The 25,286-nt window shown below is 40.3% G+C and overlaps 1 protein-coding gene across 1 annotated transcript; it reads right to left on the reverse strand.

The window, feature by feature from the left end:
• Nucleotides 1–1,168: 1,168 nt before the first annotated feature.
• Nucleotides 1,169–23,899, reverse strand: LOC134396090 (zinc finger protein 271-like). The gene is made up of 8 exons (XM_063122441.1): nt 23,806–23,899; nt 19,748–19,888; nt 18,547–18,673; nt 11,198–11,287; nt 10,968–11,060; nt 8,647–8,748; nt 6,080–6,181; nt 1,169–4,115 (listed from the first exon to the last, which is right to left on the reverse strand). The coding sequence occupies exons 2-8, from the start codon at nt 19,775–19,777 to the stop codon at nt 1,987–1,989; spliced, it is 2,673 nt and encodes an 890-aa protein (XP_062978511.1). The 5' UTR covers nt 19,778–19,888; nt 23,806–23,899; the 3' UTR covers nt 1,169–1,986.
• Nucleotides 23,900–25,286: the final 1,387 nt, after the last annotated feature.

Consider the following 25,286-nt stretch of genomic DNA (forward strand, 5'->3'; position numbering starts at 1 on the left):
AATATAGCTGGATTAGTGCCCCAACTTGTAATTTCCTGCACTTGACTGCAAAACACACACAAGCCATCTACATGCAAGGAACTGTGCAGGTTCTGCTGTGGTTGGTGCTGGATTGGGCTCCCTAGGTTCAGAATAGGGCCCCAAGCTCAAAAAACAAAACAAAAAAACCCTTGAGAAATGCTTCATTACGTGTAATGCAGGGATTTGAAGTATGTATGTGTGGCAATGGGTCTGGAAACAAAGCCCTATGAAGAGAGACTGAAACAACTGGGCATGTTTAGCCTGGAGAAGAGAAGATTGAGGGGAGACATGATAGCACTCTTCAAATACTTGAAAGGTTGTCACACAGAGGAGGGCCAGGATCTCTTCTTGATCCTCCCAGAGTGCAGGACACGGAATAACGGGCTCAAGTTAAAGGAATCCAGATTCCAGCTGGACATCAGGAAAAACTTCCTGACTGTTAGAGCAGTGCAACAATGGAATCAGTGACCTAGGGAGGTTGTGGGCTCTCCCACACTAGAGGCCTTCAACAGGCAGCTGGACAACCATCTGTCAGGGATGCTTTAGGGTGGATTCCTGCGTTGAGCAGGGGGTTGGACTCAATGGCCCTATAGGCCCCTTCCAACTCTACTATTCTATGATTCTATGATCTGTGGATTGAACAATAAACATTTGGAGCATAGAAAGGAACACAAGCTTGTGAAATATATATCTCTTACCTGTGATCTGATAACTGTGAGTTTACCCATTAGTGGCAATTGATGAGTAAGGGCAGGGAAATTCATGGTATATGTTCACACAGATGGTGGAAGGAACGGGAAGAAATTGATTTGGGATGCCATTTTTAGCAGCATTCCCAGTGCTGGATGCAATGTGTAGTTTTGACCTCTTAACTCCCCATCCCCACACCAGCCTCCTCTTTGTCCTACTTTAAACAAACGTCTCCTCACATCTCCTCTTCATTCTCCTCCACTTGTGGAAGAAACGCCAAGCCTTCTGGATTTCAGTGCAAGCTCAAGTTATGTATGTGCAAATCTGTGACTAACTTGCTCTGAAAGGCCGGTTGTGGATGCAAAAATTATAATCCAATCCCAGGCGTTCAGTGTCATAGATTGGAAAACACTAAAATTACATTATGTAGGTCCCATATTGCCTTGACAACAGTACATAAATTTCTCATGTTTTATTTAATAAGTTACATATAATATTCTTTGACATCTGCAGCTAAAATAAAACCAAGCAGTGTTCTTTCATAAACCTCACAGTGGAATGCAGTGTGATCTCACACAAACACACACATAGGGATTTACTATTGATGAAAGTATTCAAAAGTAGATTTGAAATTAGAAAGTAATATGTCAATTAATGTTTGAACTGTTTGAATGAAATGGAATTAGGTAGTTGAACAAGAAGAGTTTAAAATCTCAAAATATATGTGCAATAGCATTCTATGTGCAATAATGTACTAATGGGAGCAAAAGCCTGATTGATACATTTATTAAATATGACAGGAATTATTTCTGTTGCTGGTATAGATTTCTGGGTCACTAAAAATTATGACCACTTCTCCCCCCGCCCCTTTCTGATGCTTAAATAAAGTGTGTTAAATGAAAGATGCTCCTTCTGAAATATATCATGAGATAATGAATTCTTACAAGGCTTGCTGATTTTTAAAAATTCCCTCTCAGGCAAATGCTGCAATGTTGCCAAAGGGTCAGGCTATGACCAATATTTTTCTCAGTTTGAGCATTTAAACCCTAGTTTGTCATAATAAAGATATATTTTATGAGTTCTTAGGCTTGCATTTCACACACATTATTTATATGCTTTATCTCCAGAATGGATTTTCTTCCATTTAATCATCTTTCTATCCACTCAAGTTTTTATTTATTTATTTATTTATTACATTTTTATACCGCCCAATAGCCGAAGCTCTCTTTTACCTCAGAAAGAGCATGTACATGAATTTTCCTTCATATGCATTCTTTATCTTGCATGGATTTTCTCATGTCTCCTCAGGTATGCTTTACTACTAAAATTTTTTCCACATTCAGTGCACGGGTGTTGCATTTTGTCCAAGTGGCTTTTCTCATGTAATGTAAGGCTTGATTTCTGCTTAAAGCTTTTCCCACAGACTGAGCATGAATATGGTTTCTCGCCTGTGTGGATTCTCCCATGGATAATCAGGTATTCCTTACGGCTGAAACTTCGATCGCAGACTGAACATATGTATGGTTTTTCCTCTGTGTGGATTTTTTGGTGCTCAGTATAGCTTGTTCTGTGTTTGAATCTTTTCCCACAGACAGAACAGATATATGGCTTTTCTCCTGTATGAATTCTCTCATGAATAACTACCTGTGATTTATTACCAAAGTTTTTTCCACAAACTGAACATGAATATGGTTTCTCTCCAGTATGGGTTCTCTCATGTCCAAGAAGGTGTGCTTTACAACTGAAACTTTTACCACATATCGAGCACATAAAGGGAGTTTCTCTTGTATGAATTCTTTCGTGACTGGTGAGGTTTGATTTTCGTTTGAAGCTTTTACCACAGAATGAGCATGTGTGAGGTCTTTCTTCTGTGTGAATTTTTTCATGTGAAATAAGGCTACATTTTTGACTGAAGGCTTTCCCACAGACTAAGCATTTATGTGGTGTCTCTCCAGAATGGATTTGTTGATGTCTATTAAGGCTTACTTTACGAACAAAACTTTTACTACAGACTGAACATGTATATGTTTTTTCTTGTGTGTGCATTTGTTCATGTACAGTAAGGTATGGTTTTTCACTGAAGCTTTTAGCACAGATTGAACATGCATATGGTTTCTCTCCTGTGTGGATTCTTTCATGGATTGATAGATAACTTTTCCACATGAAACTCTTCCCACAGAGTGAGCACATGTATGGTTTCTCACCTGTATGAATTATTTTGTGTCTAATAAGGTAATCCTTACGACTAAAGCTCTTCCTACAGACAGAGCATTTGTATGGTTTCTCTCCTGTATGGGTTCTCTGATGTTTAAGAAGGTATGCTCTGTCTGTGAAACTTTTACCACAGACTGAGCATAGGTATGGTTTTTCTCCTGTGTGAGTTCTTTCGTGGCTAATAAGGTTTGATCTGTGGCTGAAGCTATTCCCACAGATTGAGCACATATATGGTTTCTCACCTGTATGTGTTCTTTCATGTTTAATAAGATGTGTTCTGTCAGTGAAGCTTTTACCACAGACGGTACACGCATATGGTTTTTCTCCTGTATGTGTTCTTTCGTGGCTAATAAGGTTTGATTTGTGACTAAAGCTTTTACCACAGACTGAACACATATTTGTTTTTATTTGTGTATGGCTTATTTTGTGACTGTCAAGGTTTGATCTGCGTTTGAAACTTTTGCCACAGAATGAGCATGGGTATGGCCTTTCTTCTGTGTGAATTATTTCGTGTGAAATAAGATTACTCCTCTGACTAAAACCCTTACCGCAGCCTGAGCATTTATATGGTGTCTCTCCTGTGTGGACTTGTTCATGCCTAATAAGACTGACTTTATGTAAGAAGTTTTTATTACAAACCAAACAGGTGTATGTTTTTTCTTGTGTGTGCATCCGCTCATGTACAGCACAGTATGATCTTTTACTGAAGGTTTTACCACAGATGGAGCATGTATATGGCCTCTCTCCCGTGTGGATCCTCTCGTGGATAGTCAGGTTACTTTTCCATGTGAAGCTTTTACCACAGGCTGAGCAAGTATGTGGTTTTTTGCCTTTACAGCCTTTGCTATAAGAAATCAGACAGTCTCTCCAATTCAAGTTGTTCTCACAGTCTAACTGTTTACGATGTTTCCCTTCTTTATGATGACTTCTCCCCAAAGTGTGAATTTTCTTTTGGATTTTGGTTTCACTGAGGTCTTCTCCCCCACAAATTGAAGACTTTCCTGTTCTCTTCCCAGGGGCGTTTCTTTGGTGCCTCTCTGCTTCGTCTTGATTCTTGGGGATAGCTGAATACTGGGAGAGGTCCACTGGGTTAATTCCTAAGGATATCTTCTTCACTGCCAGGTTAATTCCTAAGGATAACTTCTTCACTGCCAGGAATTTAGTGTTTTCTGGCAGAAGACTCTCTTCTTCTATTAAAAGAAAGAAAGAAGGAATCCCTTAGTTAAAAAAAAGGAATAGGTTTTAAGGTCCCCACACTTGTACTTCTCTTTCAGACCTTCCATCTAATCTGGAGACATTTTGAGGGAACCAGGAAGCCTCCAGCACTACTTCTGGGCAAGTGAACTAGCTTTCAGTCAGGGTGGGTCTGAATTACCTTGGTCTGTGATATTGACCCAGGCCCGAGCTTGTTCCTAAGGGCTAATAATTCTGAAAGTGGCTACCTAGAAATAATTGCCAAAGGAATTACCTGATGCTAAGTTTGCAGGTGGTGTTTTGGGAGTACTCATATGGATTTCTTTATGTTTTATTTTGTTGTCATTTTCACATTTGCTGCTTTTAGATCAGACATTCACATGGTGCTCTCCTCACTTGCTGGAGATGATGGGAATTGTAGTCCATCACAGCTAGAAAGCACGCTGGCTGAGACGTCGGGGACGGGACTATGGCTCAGTGGTAGAGCACATGCTTTACATGCGGAAGGTCCCAGTTCAATTCTCTGCGGCCCCGTTCAGAAGACACCTTAAGCCATGGCTTTAACCATGGTGGTTAAGCCAGAAAGCCGGACCGTGTTCAGAAGACACCTTAAACCATGGCTTTAACTACGTTGAATAAGGCTTTTTGCCTTAGTCACCATGGTTAAAGCCATGTTTTAAGGTGTCTTCTGAACAGGGCCTATAACTCCAAGTAGGGATGGAAAAATTCCTGCCTGAACCCTTGGAGAGCTGCTTCTGGTTACTGTCGACAATACTGAGTTAGATGGACCAAAGGTCCGAATCAGTATAAGGCAGCTTCCTATGTTCTTAGACTGTTTGTTGTGTTCGTATTACATTTTTATCATGCCCTTCCTCCAAGGCGTTCCGAAGATCATACATGCTTCTCCCCCAACCCGTTTTATCCTCACAACAACCTTGTGAGGTAGGTTAAGCCTAGCGATAGTGACTGGCCCAAAATCACCCAGTGAGGTTTGTCACTGAATGTGAATTGGGACCTGGATCTCTGACATCCTAAACCCTATGCTACGCTCTTCCACTATACCATATTGGCTCCCCTGGTGTTTTTATAAAGGTGGAGGGACGATACAAAGATGATCAGGGGTCTGGAAACAAAGCTCTATAAGGAGAGACTGAAAGAACTAGGCATGTTTAGCCTTGAGAAGAAAAGACTTAGGTGAATCATGATAGCACTCTTCAAATACTTAAAAGGTTGTCACACAGAGGAGGGCCAGGATCTCTTCTCGATTATCCAGGAGTGCAGGACATGGAATAATGGGCTCAAGTTACAGGAAGCTGGATTCCGGCTGGACATCAGGAAAAACTTCCTGACTGTTAGAGCGGTATGACAATGCAACCAATTCTCTAGAGAGGCCTTCAAAGAGGCAGCTAGACAACCACCTGTCAGGCATGCTTTAAGGTAGATTCCTGCATTGAGCAGGGAGTTGGACTCCATGGCCTTATAGGCCCCTTCCAACTCTACTATTCTATGATAACATAATGTAGGGAGAATAATCTGATTTTACACAACGTTTGAGAAGGTTTTGAGGGAACACCTCTTCTATTTTATGAAGGGATTGATTCCCTTCTTGCTTTGAGTGATAAAGAGGCTAGAATCAGTGCATTCATAGCAATCTATACTGCAATTCATGAAGTGATTTTGTGGTGGTGTCTGTAGCATTGATGGTGCTATATAAATAACTAATAATAATAATAATAATAATAAATCATCTGGCAAAGTTTTTGTCTGAGCTGATGTGAGGGCTTCATACACATTCTAAGTGCTGGAGAATTAAAAAAAGAATCTCCATGGAATCTTATGTACTTAACGATAGTTGCATCAAGTTAACATAGAGTCTCCTCATTACTATAATTGTTGTAACCACCAATCAAATTAATTCAAAATATATTGATTGTGGATCATGAGCTACCCAAATCCTTACCTGACTGGATACCCAAGGCACTTGTGCTGTCCTCATGTGCTTGGAAATGTGGGACCAATGGCTCCTCTTTAGGTTCCACCTTTATTATAACAGCAGGAAACCCTGATTAGGAGAAAAGAGTAAAAGTAAGAGGTCAGCTTGTCACGGATGTTAAGAAAACAGTTTATTTAGCTTCATTGGAATTGCTAGAAAGACTACTGAGAAATGGCTACCCCGCATCTCTCAAAGCAATATAAGATGCCTTGCTATGAAATGCTAAGTGACAAGCCACTGAAAGTTTATTTATTTATATTTATTTAAAGCATTTATATTTATTTAAATTATTATTTATCTTGCTCATCAGCCAAAATGAGCTATTGGAACATTTTAAAAGAATTTTGAGATATGAATAATAGTGACTGCATTAAAGAGAAAACACAGAGACACAAGCGGGTTGACAATGACTTATTTATTTATTTATTTATTTATTTATTATTTCATTTCTATACCACCCAATAGCCGACTTCTGGATGACCGGCATCACAAAGTAATTGGCAAACTGGCCTGGATGATATCCATATAGGGAATACTGAATTAAAGCCTTATCCCTTGGGTGAAAGAGTTATTTAGGGCATGTAGAGGTGTGGGACTGTAATATTCAAAATCAAAAGGGTACTTAAGTTTTTGCTTATCAATTAGCAATTTTTAAAATAAGGTATAAACACTGAAAAACGTAATATATAGATGTTTAGAAAGTTTTACACCACTCGGTTTAACTAGGAAATGTTGAGTCAATGGGTCTGTTTGGGGTCATTACAAGTTTGCTTTAGGTGAACAGGTGTTAACATGTTTCGTTACCTAAGAACCCAAAGGTTGTGTAACTTTGGAAAGCTGATTGGTGTGAACTTGTGATGTTGTGGGACATATAAGTTAGAGTGACCATATGAAAAGGAGGACAGGGCTCCTGTATCTCTAACAGTTGTATTGAAAAAGGAATTTCAGCAGGTGTCATTTGTATATATGGGGAACCTGCTGAAATTCCGTCTTCATCACAACTGTTAAAGCTGCAGGAGCTATACTAGAGTGACCAGATTTAAAAGAGGGCAGGGCACCTGCAGCTGTAACTGTTGTGATGAAGAGGAAATTTCACCAGGTTCTCCATATATACAAATGACACCTGCTGGAATTCCTTTTCAATAGAACTGATAAAGATACTGGAGCCCTGTCTGCCTTTTCATATGGTCACCTTATAATAAGTTTGTAAGAAATGACCAAAATTTATTCATCTTCATTCTTCAAGATGTGTCTTTTCAATAGAAATTAAACAAGTGTCTCTGTATACCATCTCAAGTGTCTACCTATCTCTCCTTTCATTGGATAGAAATCCTGAGAAGATGCAATGCGGAGAGCCATACGGCTGTAGAATGTGAGAATGTGTTGTGCCTCAAAGTTGGACTAGATGGCCTTGTAGGCCCCTTCCAACTCTGCTATTCTATGATTCTATGACAGTAATGGCCTCACTGTCAGGCACTTTTCAAGCCAGTCCTCTGGACAAAACTTTAGCTTGGTCAGAAACTGTATGGCCCACATCCAAGGTTTCTTGGAACTCTTGCATGCTGTACATAGGCATGTGCAAGGGGTGTGCAGGGTGTGCCCAGGCACACCCTAATGTCTCAAGCCATAATGTCTCCCTGCCGGAAGCCATGTTTTAAAAAGGCCAGGAAGAGAGCCCCTGAAGGCTAATATCGCCTCGTAAGACCCTCCTCCGGCCAACGTCACCACAAAGCCCCACCAATTCTGGGGCTTGAGGAGTGTCTCCTCATTCCCACCCCCCACACCTGCAATGGCTCTCTCCTGGTCAGGCAAGCTGAACATGGAGTAGGGCATCAGTGTCTACAGTGTTTAATGAATGAATGAATGAATAAGAATAACGTCCTTTATGATTGAGTATTCAATAAATGTTTGCCTTTAAAAAATAAATAAATAAATAAATTTCCCTGGGTGCACATCCTAACGAAATGTGCTGTGCATGCCTATGGTGCTAAGGGCTCATGCTTCCCCAGAGGAGAAGGTTCATACATATTCCTTAACTGTGAAAAGTGTACACCCCAAATGCCGTTAATTTTAGGGGAGAGGCCATCATAGCTCAATGGATGAGCCCCTTGCTTTGTATACAGAGAGCCCCAGGTTGAACCCTTGGCCTCTCCAGTTAAAAGGATCAGGGGATGGGAAGGCGACTGCCTAATGAAAGCTTCCAGTGGTCAGAAGAGATGGTCAAACAGCCTGATGTGGTATGGCAGGTCCCTATGAATTGGCCTCAATTGTGAACCCCAAATTAAGAACATAAGAAGAGCCCTGCTGGATCAGACCAAGCATCCATCTAGTCCTGCACTCTGTTCACACAGTGACCAACCAGCGGTCACCCAAGAACCCACAACGAGGACATGAGTGGAACAGCACCCTCCCACCCATGTTCCCCAGCAACTAGTGCATAAAGACTTTCTGCCTCTGATACTGGAGGTTGCACTTAGCCATCAGGATTAGTAGCCGTTGACAGCCTTCTCCTCCAGGATATATCGCTGCCTCACCTGGCTGGTCACCAGCAATGTTTGCACTTTCCTCAGATCCCTGGTGATCTTGGACCCACAGTTCCTTTTCAGGTTCTTGTTTTACGATATTATCAGGAAATTCTGAATCAAGAGAAACAGGCAAGGTGAGGTGGTGAGTAAAGCTGTAATGTTTCATCAACTAATTGGGTGGAGTAATATATCAGAGAACATTTGGACTGGCAAAAACGAGTCCCCAATTTAATCACTGAACCATTTTTTTTTTAAAGTTGAATTGCTTTGAATGCAAGTACATATAAAAACCTGCAGGCCACAAATGCCATATCAGAAGAGGTATCCCTCCCATCCATGAGATCCTCTTTCTACAATATAGGCAACACCTTTGCCTCTGAGGCGGCTCTGAGGCTAGGTTACAGAATGACAATTCACAAACTTGTCTAAATTATGGTGACAGGATCCAGCTGTGATACACCTACACATAATCTAAAAATTAAAAAAGTTGTATCCAAACCACCACCACCCCACGGTTTCTTCAACTTCTATTTTTGGACTCATTTTCTTTGTCTGAGGTGCTATGGACAAGGAGACCCAAAAAGCCTGGACTCACTGGGCCTGCTCAGAAGACACCTTAAACCATGAGCCAGAAAGCCAGGCCATGTTCAGAAGACACTTTAATCCATGTCTTTAACCATGGTGAATAAGGCTTTTTTGTTTTATTCACTGTGGTTAACGCCAGTTTAAGGTGTTTTCTGAACACAGCCCAGCTTTCTGGCTTAACCACCGTGGTTAAAGCCATGGTTTAAGGTGTCTTCTGAATGGGGCCATTGTGAACTAAAACACTGGCTCAGAAACACCATCATGGTTTTCTCTGCTTTGCTGGAAACAAGGAGAGACTAAGCAAAGCTGACGGTGAAACCTTGAGGATGGTATGCAAGAGATACCATGGGAAGAACACCAGTACCATAAAACATAGGTGTAGGCAACTTGCAACCCTCCAGACATTCGTGGCCGCAACTCCCACCATCCCTAGCCAGAGATGATGGGAGTTGTAGGCCAAAACATCTGGAGAGCTAGAAGTTGCCCACCCCTGGTGGTGGTGGTGGAGAAAGTGTGTGTGTGTGTGTGTGTGTGTGTGTGTGTGTGTGTGTGTGTGTGTGTATATGGCTCTCTAGTGTGAAATATATCTATCTATCTATCTATCTATCTATCTCACACTAGAGAGCCAGTGTGGTGTAGTGGCTAAAGTGTTGGACTGGGAGTCGGGAGATCCGAGTTCTAGTCCCCACCAGGTTGGATTTGATTTAAAACAATTTGATTTAAACCATGATTTAAATCACGATTTAAATCCCTACTCAGAAAGACTCAATTTAATCATGTGACCTCTCCAAAAAAAGTGCACTCTATTCACTGAGTTTTTTGAAACTTAGCACTTCAGAGGTAAGGGGTTGATTCTGTGTACATAGATTTGCAAAGGAACAATGGGATTGTGATCTCTGCAGACACAAATTCACAGTTTTGAGAACTGTAAAACCAAGCATCTGTGGTAATATCTTCTAGATAGAAAAATTGCCCAATAATCTTACAGAAACCTCTGGAAGAGCATGACATTGTGAAAGAATTAATGGAATTCATTTTCCAAAAAATTTAAACATTGCATGAATATACAGCCTCATGCTACTTAATTAAAAACTAATCCTTATTTTATGATGAATAAGCTTTGGACTATAACGTATCTTAAATAGAAAACTATCTTTAGATATATTTTTCCTCATAAAGCATTTTATTAAAAAAAATCTGATTTAAATAAAAAAAAATCTGATTTAAATCAAAAAAATGATTTTATTTTTATTTTTTCAAAAAAAATAATTGATTTTTATCCATCCTGGTTCCCACTCAGCCATGGAAACCCACTGGGTGACTTTGGGCCACTCTCAGCCCAACCCACCTCACAGGGTTGTTGTTGAGAGGATAAAGTGGAAAGGAGGAGGAGGATTATGTTCGCTGCCTTGGGTTCCTTGGAGGAAAAAAGGCGGGATATAATTGCAATAATAAATAAATAAATAAGTGTGTGTATGTGTGTGTGTGTGTGTGTGTGTGTGTGTGTGTGTGTGTGAAATAGAAGCTGTGACCTCAAAGGAAGCGAAATGCAAAAATACAGACTGATCCTTACATTACATTACATCAGTGCTTCTGTTATGGGCATTGGTAAGACTTTAGTAACACTGATGATTACGATAATAATAATAATATTAACAATAACAATAAACTAATGACTTACAGCTATATAATTATATTGGCAAAATCCACTCAGAGGGAAAGGCCCTCAGTAGCCTATACTTCACCTGAAATGATACCTGGGAAAATCTCAGACTCCTGCTGATGAAGGCTCCATGGCTCCTCTTCTTTTTCCAGCTTTATTACCACATGAGGAAAGCCTGATCAGGAGGAAACATGGTTAAGAGGGATAGATTGACTTACTGGCCCAGAAAAGAGGAGAACTAGAGCTCTGTACACTCATTTAGGGTCGAGTGTAAATATGTAATTCTTACAAGTTTCTTTTTTGTTCCCTCACCTGTGTTGTGATCCAAGATTAGCTGATCTGGAAGCCATGGGTCTTGCTCAAGCCAGGAGATCAAATCAGGCTTGGTAAGTGGAAATCCTGCTTAAGAATTTTTTAAAAAGTAATGTTCATGTGGAATTTATATTTATTTATTTATTGCATTTATATACTGCCCCATAGCCAAAGCTCTCTGGGCGGTTTACAAAGTTAAAAACAATGAACATTAAAACAAATATAGAAAAAAATAAAATCATAAAAACAGCAATATCCATTTAAAACAGCTATTCTGGGGTCAGTTAAAAACTCAGCATATGTTGTTAACCATAGATTTTGAAGTATGGTGCTGTGTGCTATTCAAACTGCCCTTCTACAAATCCCTGATGCGACCACACTTGGAATACTGTGTACAGTTCTGGTCACCACATGTCAAGAAGAATTTTGTAGAGTTGGAAAAGGTGCAGAAAAAGGCAACCAAAATGATCTGGAGAAATTCCCCCATAAGGAAAGGTTACAATGTCTGGGACTGTTTTTAGTTTAGAAAAATGGAAGTGATGCAGGACATGATTGAGCGTTATAAAATTATGCATAGAATAATTTGGAAATCATAGTAACCCTCCCTCTTTAATGGAAATCAAGGCTATTATAGCAGAAAATAACATGATTATTTTTAAAAAAATGGATCAGCAAATGAGTGAATTCAGAAAACAAATGCGTACTATTATGGATAAAACGATGGAAAATTCGGATAAGATCAAAAAGATAGAGGCTAAAGTGGATCTGGACCAGAAGAAACAAGAGGCTTTCGAAAAATCAACTAATATACAATTTAAAGAATGGGAATTGCGTTTGATCGCCTTGGAAGATCAATCTCGTAGATCTTCGCTTCGAATAAAGCAGCTGAAGGAGACGCAAGGAGAAGATCTTAGAGAAATTATCGTGAACTGGTTCAAGGAGCTGACGCCTGACATTCCAATATGATCGGATCTGGACCGAGTCCACCGTGTGGGGGGGAAAAACTACAAAGGGACTAGAGACATATTGGTGAAATTTGGCAACTATTACAAAAAAGAGCAAATTATGAAAGAATTGAGATCTAAGGTTCAGATACAGTGTAAAGGCAAACCAGTGCAAATTTACAATGATCTTTCTCAACGCACATTAAATTGGAGACGTAGTCTTAAACCAATAACGGAAACATTAATGAAGAATAAAATTCCTTATGCATGGGGTTACCCGGTTTTCTTAAGATTTACATATGGGAGGAGGGAATACAGAGTAACCTCATTGGATCAAGGTAAAGATTTGCTGAAGAGGCTGGGTCTGGATGGGGAAGCAGATGGGGCTGGAGTGGGTGGGGGAGGGAATGAGGCTGGGACATCTGGAGAGTAAGAGAATTGTTAATTATGTTGGAGATAATTGCAAATAAAAATGCTAATATAGAGACCTGCCGGCCAGGCACAGCACTGCCTCCCCCCTCCCCCTTTAAAGTAGATGGCTGGAGTATTAGACTCACGGGGATATGGGGGGGGGATTAGAGTGGGGGGGTGGGGAGGGGGGGAAGGTAGGGGAGGAGGGATCGGGGTAGGAGGGTGTGGGTTTTATGTATGGAGTTTGTGTTTTTATGTAAGCAAGTTTGAATTGCTGAGCACAAGGGATCGGAAGAGATTTCAAAAGGGTGATTATGGATAAAAAGATAAAGGTATCAACACTCAATGTTAAAGGTTTAGGGGCAGTCGTGAAAAGGAAGAGAATAGAACAAATGCTAAATAAAGAGGGATCAGATATTATAATGATCCAAGAGACACACCAAGGCTCCGAGAATTCGAATATGATAAAATTAAAGTGGTTAGCCTATTATGAAAAATCATTAGGGACATCAAAAAAAAATGGAGTGGCCACTTTGATTTCAAAAAAAAGTGGGTTTATATTAGAAGAGGTAAAAAAGGATGATAAGGGTAGATATCTTATGTTAAAAGGTAAAATTGAGGGAAAGGTTTATACTTTGATTAATGTTTATGCCCCAAATGAGAGGCATAGAGAATTTTTTATAAAGCTGTTCAAAGAAATAGAAGAATTTAAGGAGGGGTATGCATTATTAGCTGGGGATTTTAATATGGTTATGGATAATAAAAGGGACAGGTCAAATCCCACTAATGCTGAAAAGAGGAACAATATGACTATATTGAATAAATTAGTAAAAGAAAATGATTATTTAGATTCGTGGCGCTTACTTTACGGGAATAGGCCTGGATTTTCATACTTTTCCCCAGTTCATCATACATACTCCAGGATAGATTATATATTTGTTTCAAAAGACTTTGCAACGAGGATTTGTAAAATGGAAATGGGGGTAATAAAAGTAACCGATCATGCCTTGTTAAGTTTAGAATTTACAGTTAAGAAAGATTATAAAGAGGCATATAGATGGAAGTTGAACACAAAGATATTGAAATACAATAAAATAGTAGATAAAATTCGGAAGGAACTGTCGGAGGCATGGGAAATTAATGAAAAAGGAGGAACGGCTGGGTCAGTCATTTGGGACACCATGAAGGCTGTAGCAAGAGGAATCTGTATTAGAGAAACATGTAGTTTAAAAAGACAACAACGTGCAGAACAGGAAAAGTTAGAGATAGAAATTAAAAACTTGGAGGAAAGATATTGGCGAAGTAAAGATAAATATAAATTAGTGGAAATACAAGCTAAGAAGAAACAATTAGAAAACTTAAATATAGAAGAGATTCAAAAGAATTTAATGTATATGAAAAGGGAATATTTTGAAAACAGTGACAAGAACTCGAGGTTGCTTGCCAAGCTCACACAAAAAGAAAAAGGGAGGAATGGGATAGAAACGTTGAAAGATAGTCGAGGGAATTATTGTCATGCAATGAAAGCTAAAATAAAAATTTTTCAGGAATTTTATCAGGAATTGTACAAGGGTAAAGAAATTCAACAAGAAAAGGTGGAGGAGTATATTGGAAGGTTTATAAAGAAGGAAATAAAATCAGAATATAAGGAGTTAATGGAGTCAGTAATAACTCAAAGAGAAGTTGAAGAAGTTATTGATAAGTTAAAAGTGGGTAAATCACCAGGAGCAGATGGTTTGGGTCCAGAATATTATAAGGTCTTCAAAGATTGTTTAGTTCCAAAATTAATGGAACTTTATAATAGGATATTATCAGGAGAGAAGATACCTGAATCATGGGAACATTCAGTGATAATTCTGATCCCAAAACCAGATAAAGATTTGACTAATCCTGATTCTTATAGACCTATTTCTTTAATAAATCAGGATGCTAAAATTTTTACATCTATTATGGCCAAACGATTAAATAAATTTTTGGCAGAATATATAGGAGCAGATCAATGTGGGTTTGTGGTAGGAAGACATATGCATAATTTAGTGGGTAGAGTTTTAAATGTAATAAATGTAATAAAAAAAGCAAATATTAAGGCAGGTATTATGGCATTAGATATTTTTAAAGCTTTTGATTGTGTGAGCTGGCAGGCACTAAAGAGTATTATAGATAAATTGGGATTTGGAAATAAATTTAAAAATGTAATAGAACAGTTATATTCCCAAAATACGGCGGTAGTGGTGGTAAATGACGGACTTACTGAAAAGATACGACTAGCCAGAGGAACAAGACAAGGATGTCCGCTCTCGCCGGTCCTTTTTGTAATGGTTATGGAAGTTTTGGCGAAGGCACTAAGGGAGGATAAAGAATTAGAAGGAATTGGAGAGGTAAGGGAGATAAAGCTAAACATGTTTGCGGATGATACTTTATTGACCATTAAGAATCTATTAAGAAAATTAGAAAGAATTAAATATCAGTTGAGGGAATTTGAGGAAATTACAGGGTTAAAAATAAATTGGTCTAAATCAGAGATGATGTTGTTTAACTATACTAAGAAGGAAGAAAAGGATTGGGAATTTAAGGGGATGGAATTGAAAGTTAAGAATGAGATTAAATACTTGGGAATTAAAATTACAAAAAATCTAGAGAATTTAGAAAGGGAAAATTTAACGAGGTTAAAGAAGGAGGTATTAGAGAAATTGGAGAAATATAAAAGATTAAATTTATCTTGGTTTGGGAGAATAGCTTTGATAAAAATGAAGATACTAGCTAAAATTAATTTCGTATTTAGGATGCTACCTATAAAAATATCAGAAACCGAGATAAAAAGTTGGCAAAATATTATTAATAAATATTGTAATGGAGAAAAGAGAGCAAGAGTGAATAAAAATAATTGGTACCTAAGCCAAAAAAAGGGGGGAATGGGTCTCCCAAACATAAAATTATACTACGTAGCAAATAGATTAAGACATGTTGTAGAAGCAATTATGGGAGTAGGAGATTTATACTGGATGGAAGAAAAAATCATAAGTAAGGTAGAGATGAATCTGGAGAATGTTTTTTTTAAAGATGGAGGAAGAAAATGGGTTGGAAGTATAGATAATCCACTCCTGAGGACTCAATGGGAAATTTGGAGCAAATTTAAAGGGAAGCTGCTTCCGAGCAACTCTCCCTTAGCACCGATAATAATGTTAAAGAATTTCCCAGAGGATCTAAAGGGTAGATTATGTAAAATATTAAAAGAGAAAAATAAAATAAAATTAAAGGATTGGGTAAGTGATATTAAAACAAGAGAAGATATGGAAAATTTGTTAAAGGAGAAGAAGCTATCTTGGCTAGAATATGGTCAATTAGAACAATGGAATAAAAAGTGGATTAAAGATAATAGAATGTGCAGAAAGATGACGAGGTTTGAAGAATTAGTAGTAAGTAAGGAGAAAGGAAAAGGAGGTAGTATAGTTTCAAAAGGATTAATGAGTGAAATATATAAAATATTGTTAGAGAAGGAGTTTAGAGAGAATACAGAGAAAGTGATTTGGGAATCAGATTTGAAGATACAAATAGGGCGACAGAGCTGGGAGGGACTATGGAAACAAAGAGTGTTGAGAAGTTTATCAGTAAGAATAAAGGAGAATTATTTTAAAATTTTATGGAGGTGGTACCTAACCCCGGTTAGATTGAACAAGATAAGTGATCAACATTCAGCAAATTGTTGGAGAGGATGTGGGGAAAAAGGAACGTATTTACATATGTGGTGGCAATGCAAATATGTACAAAGATTATGGAAGATGGTGTTCTCAGAAATTGAAGAAATAGTGGGAATGAAAATAGAACAAACACCAAAAATAGCATTGCTGTCACTATTTGAAGATATAAAGTGTGGAAAAGGAACTATAGAGCTGATATCGAGTTTGTTGGTTGCAGCACGATTGATGATAGCTAGGAACTGGAAGATCCAAGGGGAATATTCTATTGAGGAGTGGTATAAAGTAGTATGGGATATAGCCATTAATGATAAACTGACATGTAATATTAAGTGGAGAAAAGGCGTAACTAAAATAAATGAGTTCGAAGGAATTTGGAAACAGTTCCTAGTGTTCGTGTTTACTAAGGGAAATGGGAAACCACCATCAGAAGAAACGATTAGATTTTGGACTCAAGAATGATCCCGAGGTGGGGGGTGCACTTTTATGTTAAGAATGAAAATGTTGTAGTGTGATAAGGCATATGTAATAGTTTTTGATATTTGTACTCAACAATTATTCAATATGTATGAAGCAGATATTTGATGTATTTCTTTTTCTTATTGTGTTTGTTTCAATTATATTTTGGAAATGTTCATTTATGTTTATATAGTGTTGAAAATGAATAAAAATTATTAAAAAAAAAAAAAAAGAATAATTTGGAAATCTAACGCTAGACTTCGGGGTCATCTAATTAAACCTATTGGCAGGAGATTTAGGACAGACAAAAAAAGTACTTATGCACACAAGATGCAACTTAACTTGTGGAATTCATCACCTCATGATGTGGTGACGGACACTAGCACAGATGGCTTCAAAAGGGGATTAGACAATTTCATGGGGCATGGATCGGTCAGTGGCCCCAGGTCTTGAATGTTATTTGCAACCACCTGGATCAGAGGCAGTATACATCTGAAAATCCAATTGCTGCAACCTTCATCAACCTGACACCTTACAAATGTGTTGGACTACAACTCCCATCATCCTCACCCAGCATGGCCAATGAGTGATACGAGTTGCAGTCCAAAACATCTAGCAGGTAGCAGGTTGGGGAAGGTGACTGTAGAGCAACTGGTTCAAATACTTGAAAGGTTGTCACACAGACTTCTACTGTTACTTTCTACTGTTAGTTTTTCCCTACCCTGTGCCTGCTTACCCTTCCCTGTACCTGTTTGCATTCTCTTCCCCTCCTTATTGTTTTACTATGATTTTATTAGATTGTAAGCCTATGCGGCAGGGTCTTGCTATTTACTGTTTTACTCTGTACAGCACCATGTACATTGATGGTGCTATATAAATAAATAATAATAATAATAGAGGAGAGCCAGGATCTCTTCTCGATCATCCCAGAGTGCAGGACACGGAATAATGGGCTCAAGTGACAGGAAGCCAGATTCTGTCTGGACATCAGGAAAAACTTCCTGTTAGAGCAGTACGACAATGGAACCAATGGCCTAGGGAGGATGTGGGCTCTCCCACACTAGAGGCCTTGAAGGTACAGCTGTATGGCTCTCCGCCTTGCATCTTCTTAGGATTTCTACCCAATGAAAGGAGAGATAGGTAGATACTTGAGATGGTATACAGAGACACTTGTTTAATTCCTGTGGAAAAGACACATCTTGAAGAATGAAGATGAATAAATATTGGTAATTTCTTACAAACTTATATAGGGTGACCATATGGAAAGGAGGACAGGGCTCCTGTATCTTTAACAGTTGTATTGAAAAAGAATTTCAGCAGGTGTCATTTGTATATATGGAGAACCTGGTGAAATTTCTTCTTCTCACAACAGTTAAAGCTGCAGGTGCCCTGCCCTCTTTTAAATCTGGTCACTCCAGTATAGCTCCTGCAGCTTTAACAATTGTATTGAAAAGGGAATTTCAGCAGGTTCTCCATATATACAAATGACACCTGCTGAACTTCCTTTTTCAATACTGTTAAAGACACAGGAGGCTTGTCCTCCTTTTCATATGGTCACCCTAACTTATATGTCCCACAACATCACAAGTTCACACCAATCAGCCTACCTTGCAGGGATGCTGGGTGTGCCCCAGCCTTCCTTCACAATAACTATAATCATAAAATCCAGTTTAAAATTTGTTCCTAAACCTAAGCAAAATAGAAATACAAATCGCCATTTGACATCAGAGAAACGTAGGCCTCAGAATGCTGGGGAGGGAAGCATAAGTTAGGGATGTTTTGGGGAGACAGGTTCCTTCTTTCAAAAATATTTCAAAAGACTAGGAAAACATATCCTTACCCAAGGAGGCCACATTGTTATAATTCTCTTGCATGACTTCCCTGTACAAAGCTCTTTGACTGAGATCCAGCAAAGCCCACTGCCCCTCCGTGAAATACAGGGCCACGTCCTCAAAAGTCATGAGGTCCTGAAAAAGGAAATAAAATTTGTCCCAACCCCTCAAGGTTCTTTGCATACATTGACCTGGTTCGAACTATCACTGCAGCCTAGCATGGCTTATTTAAGCCACGCCGAGCCACAGTGCCCACAGGCGCCATACTGCCTATTCAAGCCGCAGCTACAGCTTGTCATATCTTCTGAACCCTGGGCAGCATGGCTTGTTGAAGGCAGAAGCAATTCTCCAATAAACCATGCTCTATTGTAAGGTTTTGGAGGTTTTTTTGGCCTTCCAACAAGCCATACTGCCTGGGTTCAGATGACACAGCAAAGCATGATTATTCAAAATGGCTGCCAGGATGCATACACACGCACCAAACCCACCATGGCTTAAATAAGCCATTTTGGACTGTGGTGATCATACGAACCAACCCATTAGGTCAGTAACCCTTATACCAATCCTAAACCAGTATTATTAACTATAGCGGCAAGACAGTGGCCTAAGCAGAGATGTGAACTGGGAACTTTAAGTGACAAGCCACAGATGATTGGCAAAGCACATGCTTTGCATGCAGACAGTCAAAGGTTCATTTTCTGGCATCTCTAGTTAAAAAGATCGAGTAGCTGCTACTCAAAGTAGGCAATACTGGAGTAGATCAATCTGACCTGGTATAAAGCAGCTTCCTACTGTTCCAGTAACTTCCTGGCTCATAGTTTCTGCTCTTAATCTCTAAATGGCAGCAATTCCCCAAAGGCAAACAGTGACTTCCTCAGTCTTTGCTGCCCTGGAAATAATGCCAGCATTTCGGTCCTAGAAACTCTTTAGATTTCCTAGCTTTTAACCTACAAGAACATTTGAAATTCACTGCTTCTTTCCATAAACAGAGCAATTTTCCTTTCTGGATAATCAGATCGCTTATTATTGGATTTTTACTGCCAGCAAGGGAAGGAGGTGCTTGTGGGTTTTTATGCCTCTGGTAGCTAAATAGGTTGGCTGGCCTTTGGTGCTATGCACCTTGAGTGTGGGTTGGGGGGCTGGGGATCCATCTGCTACTCCAACTCAGACAGGAAATATCTTGGTCTGGCCCGACCTCCATCCCCATACCTGAGGCAACTCCGTTGCTGCCATTTCCATTTCCCAAGGAACCGGCCATCCAGTGGCAACCTTGAATGTTGTGCCGCAATCTTTGAAGACTGGAAGAATGATTGGGGTGAAATTAAGCAGGGCTTCAGTCAAGACTGTGTCCTTTACAAAGGGACAAAGAGAAAGCGCATTTGTGATCTGAAATGGGTAACGACAAAGCAAGACTGAGGCTTGTGGGTAAAATGACAATGTTCTTCTCTGGGAGGAGAGAATCGTATGAAGAGAAGGCGATACTCAGAAAAGAAGCAAGCCTATTTCGAAGGCTTACATTGTACCAATTCCATTCCAAAGCAGTTGCTCTGCAGTTAGAAGCAAGCAGTTTAAACTGTGTTGCTAGCTGAGGCGACTCTGGGGTGTCTAGGGTTTAGGGCCACCATTTTGATTCCAGTGCCAGCCTTCAGGTCTAGGTACTGTTTATTAAAACCCAGATACCCTGCCTTTCTATCAAATGACTCTCTCAAAGCAGCTAAGAACATCCAATATAAGCCTGTGTGCACCAGTTGCTGGGGAACATGCGTGGGAGGGTGCTGTTGCACCACGTTGTTGAAGAAAATTAAAGAAATCACTGGTCCAAAAGATTACCAAGTAAAAAGCCCCCTTTCCTTCCCTGGATCAATAAAACTGAAGCTAGCCAGATGGCACCAATCACTCCCCTTTCTGCCAAAGCTTGTAAATCATAAACTTGCAACGTTCCTGACCCATGCCACATATCTGAAAGCAGGAAAGATACTCCTCTCAGAACAATTTACAGTTTCGGGTCCACTTTGTTACAATTAACGTCCTTGGTGTCTCTTATCAGCGAGCCAGAGAGGTGCCATTTCTTGCTGTAGAATTGTAGAAGGAATTGTTTATGTTACTAGTTGGGTTTCGATTTACGATGTAAGGTATACGAACAAAGGGGGTTAGGAAAAGGGGGGAGGAAGAGAGCTGAGAGCTTCAAACAGCTCTCGAAAAGTATAAGAGATTGCTGGTGACGAAAGATGCCAGTGAGTTCAGCCTTCAGCTTGCCGAGAGGCTGCCTCCTCCTACACGTGTAGTCTGAATAAAGCTTTTGTATCGGAACCTGCCTGCCTGGACTTTTGCTTCATCTCGGCTTCAGTTAATTTCCCTGACAATGTCCTGCTTGTTCATCCTTGGCTGATGGCTGGTTGGCCACTGTGTGAACAGAGTGCTGGACTAGATGGACCCTTGGCCTGATCCAGCAGGGCTCTTCTTATGTTCTTAACATTAAAAGCAACAATTTAAAAAGTTAAGAAACATATCAATCCCTAGAACAACAACAACCTGAAAAACTGGCAACACAAAATATACATTAGATTTATAAGAAGAGCTGGTCATCTGCTACATCCTAAACACTTTCATAAAAAAAATGTCTTCAGGCCTGGAAAGTGAGCAGAAGTTAGCCTCCATATGCAGAGGCATTCCACAATTAAAAGATAAGACAGAACTTTGAATCATATAAAGTAATAAGCATGACTGGAGTGCTGTTAAGCATGAACAGAGTATCTTGTTTTTGTCACTGGGCAACCCCAATATATCCAGGATTAGTCATGAGGGCTTCTGAATCAGGGTAGTATAACTTCCATATATATCTGGTACCTCTCACTTCACGAATTAAGCTGTGATTATACACTTTGGGATCATTCTCCCAAATTTCGCCCACCTTTAGATCCAGCCCTTACAAAAAAAAATTATCATCTGCTAGCTATCTGACTAGTATAGTTATCACTTGTTCATAATGTCTATGGGCTAGCACTCACATTTTGTGAACTCTGTCCATAATAAATATAATCTATCTATTGATCAATATCACCCTTCATCAAAATTGATTCCAAGGAAGTTTAAAAAGTGTTTTGTTTTTTAAAAACACACACACACACTACTAAACCAAACACAAAGACAATTTGTCCATCTTTTTTGTGTGAAGGGAGATTATGTGTAACACATCCTGCCTTCAGTTTCAAACATCTGTGCTGGAACTTTTTTTTAAGGCTTTGGGATGCACTTAGAACCACAAAAGCATGCTTTAAAGCAGCCTTCCTCAACTTGGGGTGCTCCAGATGTGTTGGACTACAACTCCCAGAATGCCCCAGCCAGCTGGCTGGGGCATTCTGGGAGATGCAGTCCAACACATCTGGAGCGCCCCAGGTTGAGGAAGGCTGCTTTAAAGGGACTTAAAACTTGCTGAATTTCAGGGGAGGGAGACTGAGCAGTACAGTGCTCAGTTGTTTCCACCACTTCCTCCCCATACACTACAGCAGAGTTAAGATGTAAGGATGAAAATTAAGGTTTACCCTATTTTCACCCCATTCCAGGATAGTTTTATGCCTTGGGTCTTGTCTGTGGGCACAAATGTGTCCATAAATACCTCTGGTGGTGCCCATCTAGTTCCCTGCCCCTTATTATTATTAACAACTGGGGAGGCTGGCGTGGTGCAAACTGAAGTACCAGCGCCATCTTTATTTCTAAGAATGCTCTAGGCCCCTGATGGGCCTCAGAAGCATTCTTAGATTATTATGTTCTAACAATCTTGTGTGCGTGCAGCCCAGTGCTTTGTTTTTATGCGTGCTTAGCTGCCCAGGAAAAACAAAAAGAAAAACAAAAGCATAAACTGGGGGTGGTGGTGGTGGTAAGAATCATCTGGAGGGGCTAAATGGATGATGTTTGCCTGTGGTTAGTTTGCCTTCAGTTTGAGCAGAAAACTGTAGGTCCAAATGAGTGGTTTTGTATTTTGGCATTTAGCCTCTTGGGCAAGTGACTAGCCTTGTCTAGGGTGATCCTATGGAAAGGAGGACAGGGCTCCTGTATCTTTAACAGTTGCATAGAAAAGGGAATTTCAGCAGGTGTCATTTATGTATATACATGCAGCGCCTGGTGAAATTCCCTCTTCATCACAACAGTTCAAACTGCAGGAGCCCTGCCCTCTTGACCAGATACAAAAGAGGGCAGGGCTCCTGCAGCTTTAACTGTTGTGATGAAGAGGGAATTTCCTCAGGTGCTGCATGGATACAAATGACATCTGCTGAAATTCCCTTTCCTATGCAACTGTAAATATATAGGAGCCTTGTCCTCCTTTCCATGTGCATACAAATGACAACTGATGAAATTCCCTTTTCTATACAACTGCAACTATATAGGAGTCTTGTCCTCCTTTTCGTATGGTCAACCTACTATTAGTTGTTTTGGACTATAACTCCCATCAATCAGGATGGAGAGGCAGGTAAGAAATAAATTTATGATTATTATTATTAGCCCCAGCCAGCATAGCCAATGAGCAAGGATTTGGGGGAGTTGGAAGTCGAAAACATCTGGAGGGCACCAGGTTGCCTACTCCTTCTTTAAACGCTTCAAGCATCCTGTATGGAGATCCTTCCAGGGCAGTATAAGCTATTAGAAGCTTGATCAAGTGAATTAAACAAACACATACGCATAGTTTCCCTTCACTGCTCCAAATTGATGTTCAACAGTCCTCGAAAATGTCGTGGAAACGGGGTGGGGGTGGAGATTACAACGCAAAGAGGGAGAAACTCAAATCCTTTCCTTTTCAGCCCAGTTTTTGACCCCAGCTTTATGATCCGAGGCAGAATCCTATCTGTGGGATTACTGGCCCCACAAGATGGTTTGAAAGAGGGGGCTGTTCCTCGTGGCGTGTACACACATCCCAATTCACCCCCACTCTTTCACCTGTGATCAATAGATCTTGCAGGCTTTTGTATAAATGCCTGCAGCACCTGTTTAGAGAGAAGCTTCGGCTATGGGGCGGTATATAAATGTAACAAATAAATAAATATAAATAAATAAGTGACCAGTGGGCGTAGCCTTAGTTTTCACCTCTTCCCATCCTCACCAGCAGAACACCTTGCTCACTTGCTTCCCTGCCCAGAAATTGCTCTACTTTTTCCTCCCTCTGCACCCTTCCCCTTAACCCACCGCCTTCTCTTCTTCTTCTTCTTCTTGCTGGATCTTTCTTTTTCAAGGCGATCCTGCACCAATAATTCCCACCCGGCCTCCCCATTTACCTTCACGGTTTCCAGTAGCCGATGCTTTGTTTTTGTTTTGATCAAACAGACCCGAGTTGATGTTTTGGAAGTGTCCCCTTTCAACGTCGCACCGCTTTTCTTCTGGCGTCCCGCCTCCCTTATGGTAGCAAGCTAGTTTTCCACTTCCCATCATGTGACTGAAGCCAAACCAGACTCCTGGCAAGGCAAACGCAAACCCATCCAATCTGCTGGCTGAGCACATGGATGAGTTGTGTGTGTGTTAGAGGCCTGATTTGCTAAGGGGAGAAATCCCCAGCAAACGCTTTGCAATTTAGTGCCGCTGCCCTTTCCTGCTTCCCAGACCAAAACCATCCCATGCTCTCCTGTTGAGTAGAAGATTGGATTTTTTTTCTTCTCTTGAGAGAGTAAGCTGGCCCCGGCACTGGACTATTATAAAATCCTCCCCAAAGAGCAGAATGGCTTGTTATTATATTAATAAAGCAGATACCAATAAAACAACCTCTTGTTCATTTAAAGCAGCCTTTTGCAAGCTGCCAGTCTCAAGTTGTAGTCCAAATCCCATCACTCCCCGCAACCTGCTGACTAGGGGATGATGGGAATTGTAGTGCAGCACTTTTGGAGGGCGCAAAATTGGAGAAGGTTGAATTATAGAGTGCCATCCGGGTGCTTTACTTGGTAAAAGAGGTCAGGTCCCTGTCCCGAGGAGTTTACAACTAAATTTTGATGGGGGTGACTATGGACCATTGCTCAATTGCAGAGCAGCCATTTTGCATGCAGAAGGGCTTGGGTTAAACACTAGCAACTCCAGTCAAAAGGGGCATTTTGCAGCAGATGGCACAGACAGTTATCTGCCTGTGACCCTAGAGCAGAACCCTCCAGATGTTTTGGACTGCTGCTGCATTGCATTCATATCCTGCTTGAGGGTTTCCATGGGGAGCTGGTTGGCCACTGCGTGGACAGAATACTGGACTAGATGGACCCTTGGTCTGATCCAGCATGACTCTTATGTTCTTAACTCCCATCAGGCCAGCAGTTAGCAATGACGAAGTTGTAGTCTAAAACAGCTGGAGAGCAACAGGTGGGGGAAAGCTGCCATAGAATAGGTAGCTGCTTAAGGATAGACCATACCAGGCTAGATGAACAAACAGGGCTGATTTGCACCAGTGCCAGCAAGGTAATGCTCAAGATCCTGCAAGGTAGACTCCAGCAATTCATGGAGCGAGAATTGCCAGATGTACAAGCTGGGTTTAGAAAAGGCAGAGGAACTAGAAACCAAATTGCCAATATCTGCTGGATAATGGAGAAAGCCAGGGAGTTCCAGAAAAACATCTATTTCTGTTTTATTGACTATTCTAAAGCCTTTGACTGTGTGGATCATAACAAACTGTGGCAAGTTCTTGGTGGTATGGGGATACCAAGTCATCTTGTCTGCCTCCTGAGGAATCTGTATAACGAACAAGTAGCAACGGTAAGAACAGACCACGGAACAACGGACTGGT

The sequence above is a fragment of the Elgaria multicarinata genome, chromosome 3, assembly GCF_023053635.1.
Source record: "Elgaria multicarinata webbii isolate HBS135686 ecotype San Diego chromosome 3, rElgMul1.1.pri, whole genome shotgun sequence".
NCBI lineage: Eukaryota > Metazoa > Chordata > Lepidosauria > Squamata > Anguidae > Elgaria > Elgaria multicarinata.

What these genes read in the sequence shown, in the direction of transcription:
- LOC134396090 (XM_063122441.1), bottom strand. Translation starts at nt 19,777, where the DNA reads ATGGAAATGGCAGCAACGGAGTTGCCTCAG. An exon ending in AATCTTGGATCACAACACAG is followed by an intron (nt 11,061 to 11,197) that starts GTGAGGGAACAA and finishes CCTCCTGATCAG; the next exon opens with GCTTTCCTCATGTGGTAATA. An exon ending in TTTCCCAGGTATCATTTCAG is followed by an intron (nt 8,749 to 10,967) that starts GTGAAGTATAGG and finishes CTCTTGATTCAG; the next exon opens with AATTTCCTGATAATATCGTA.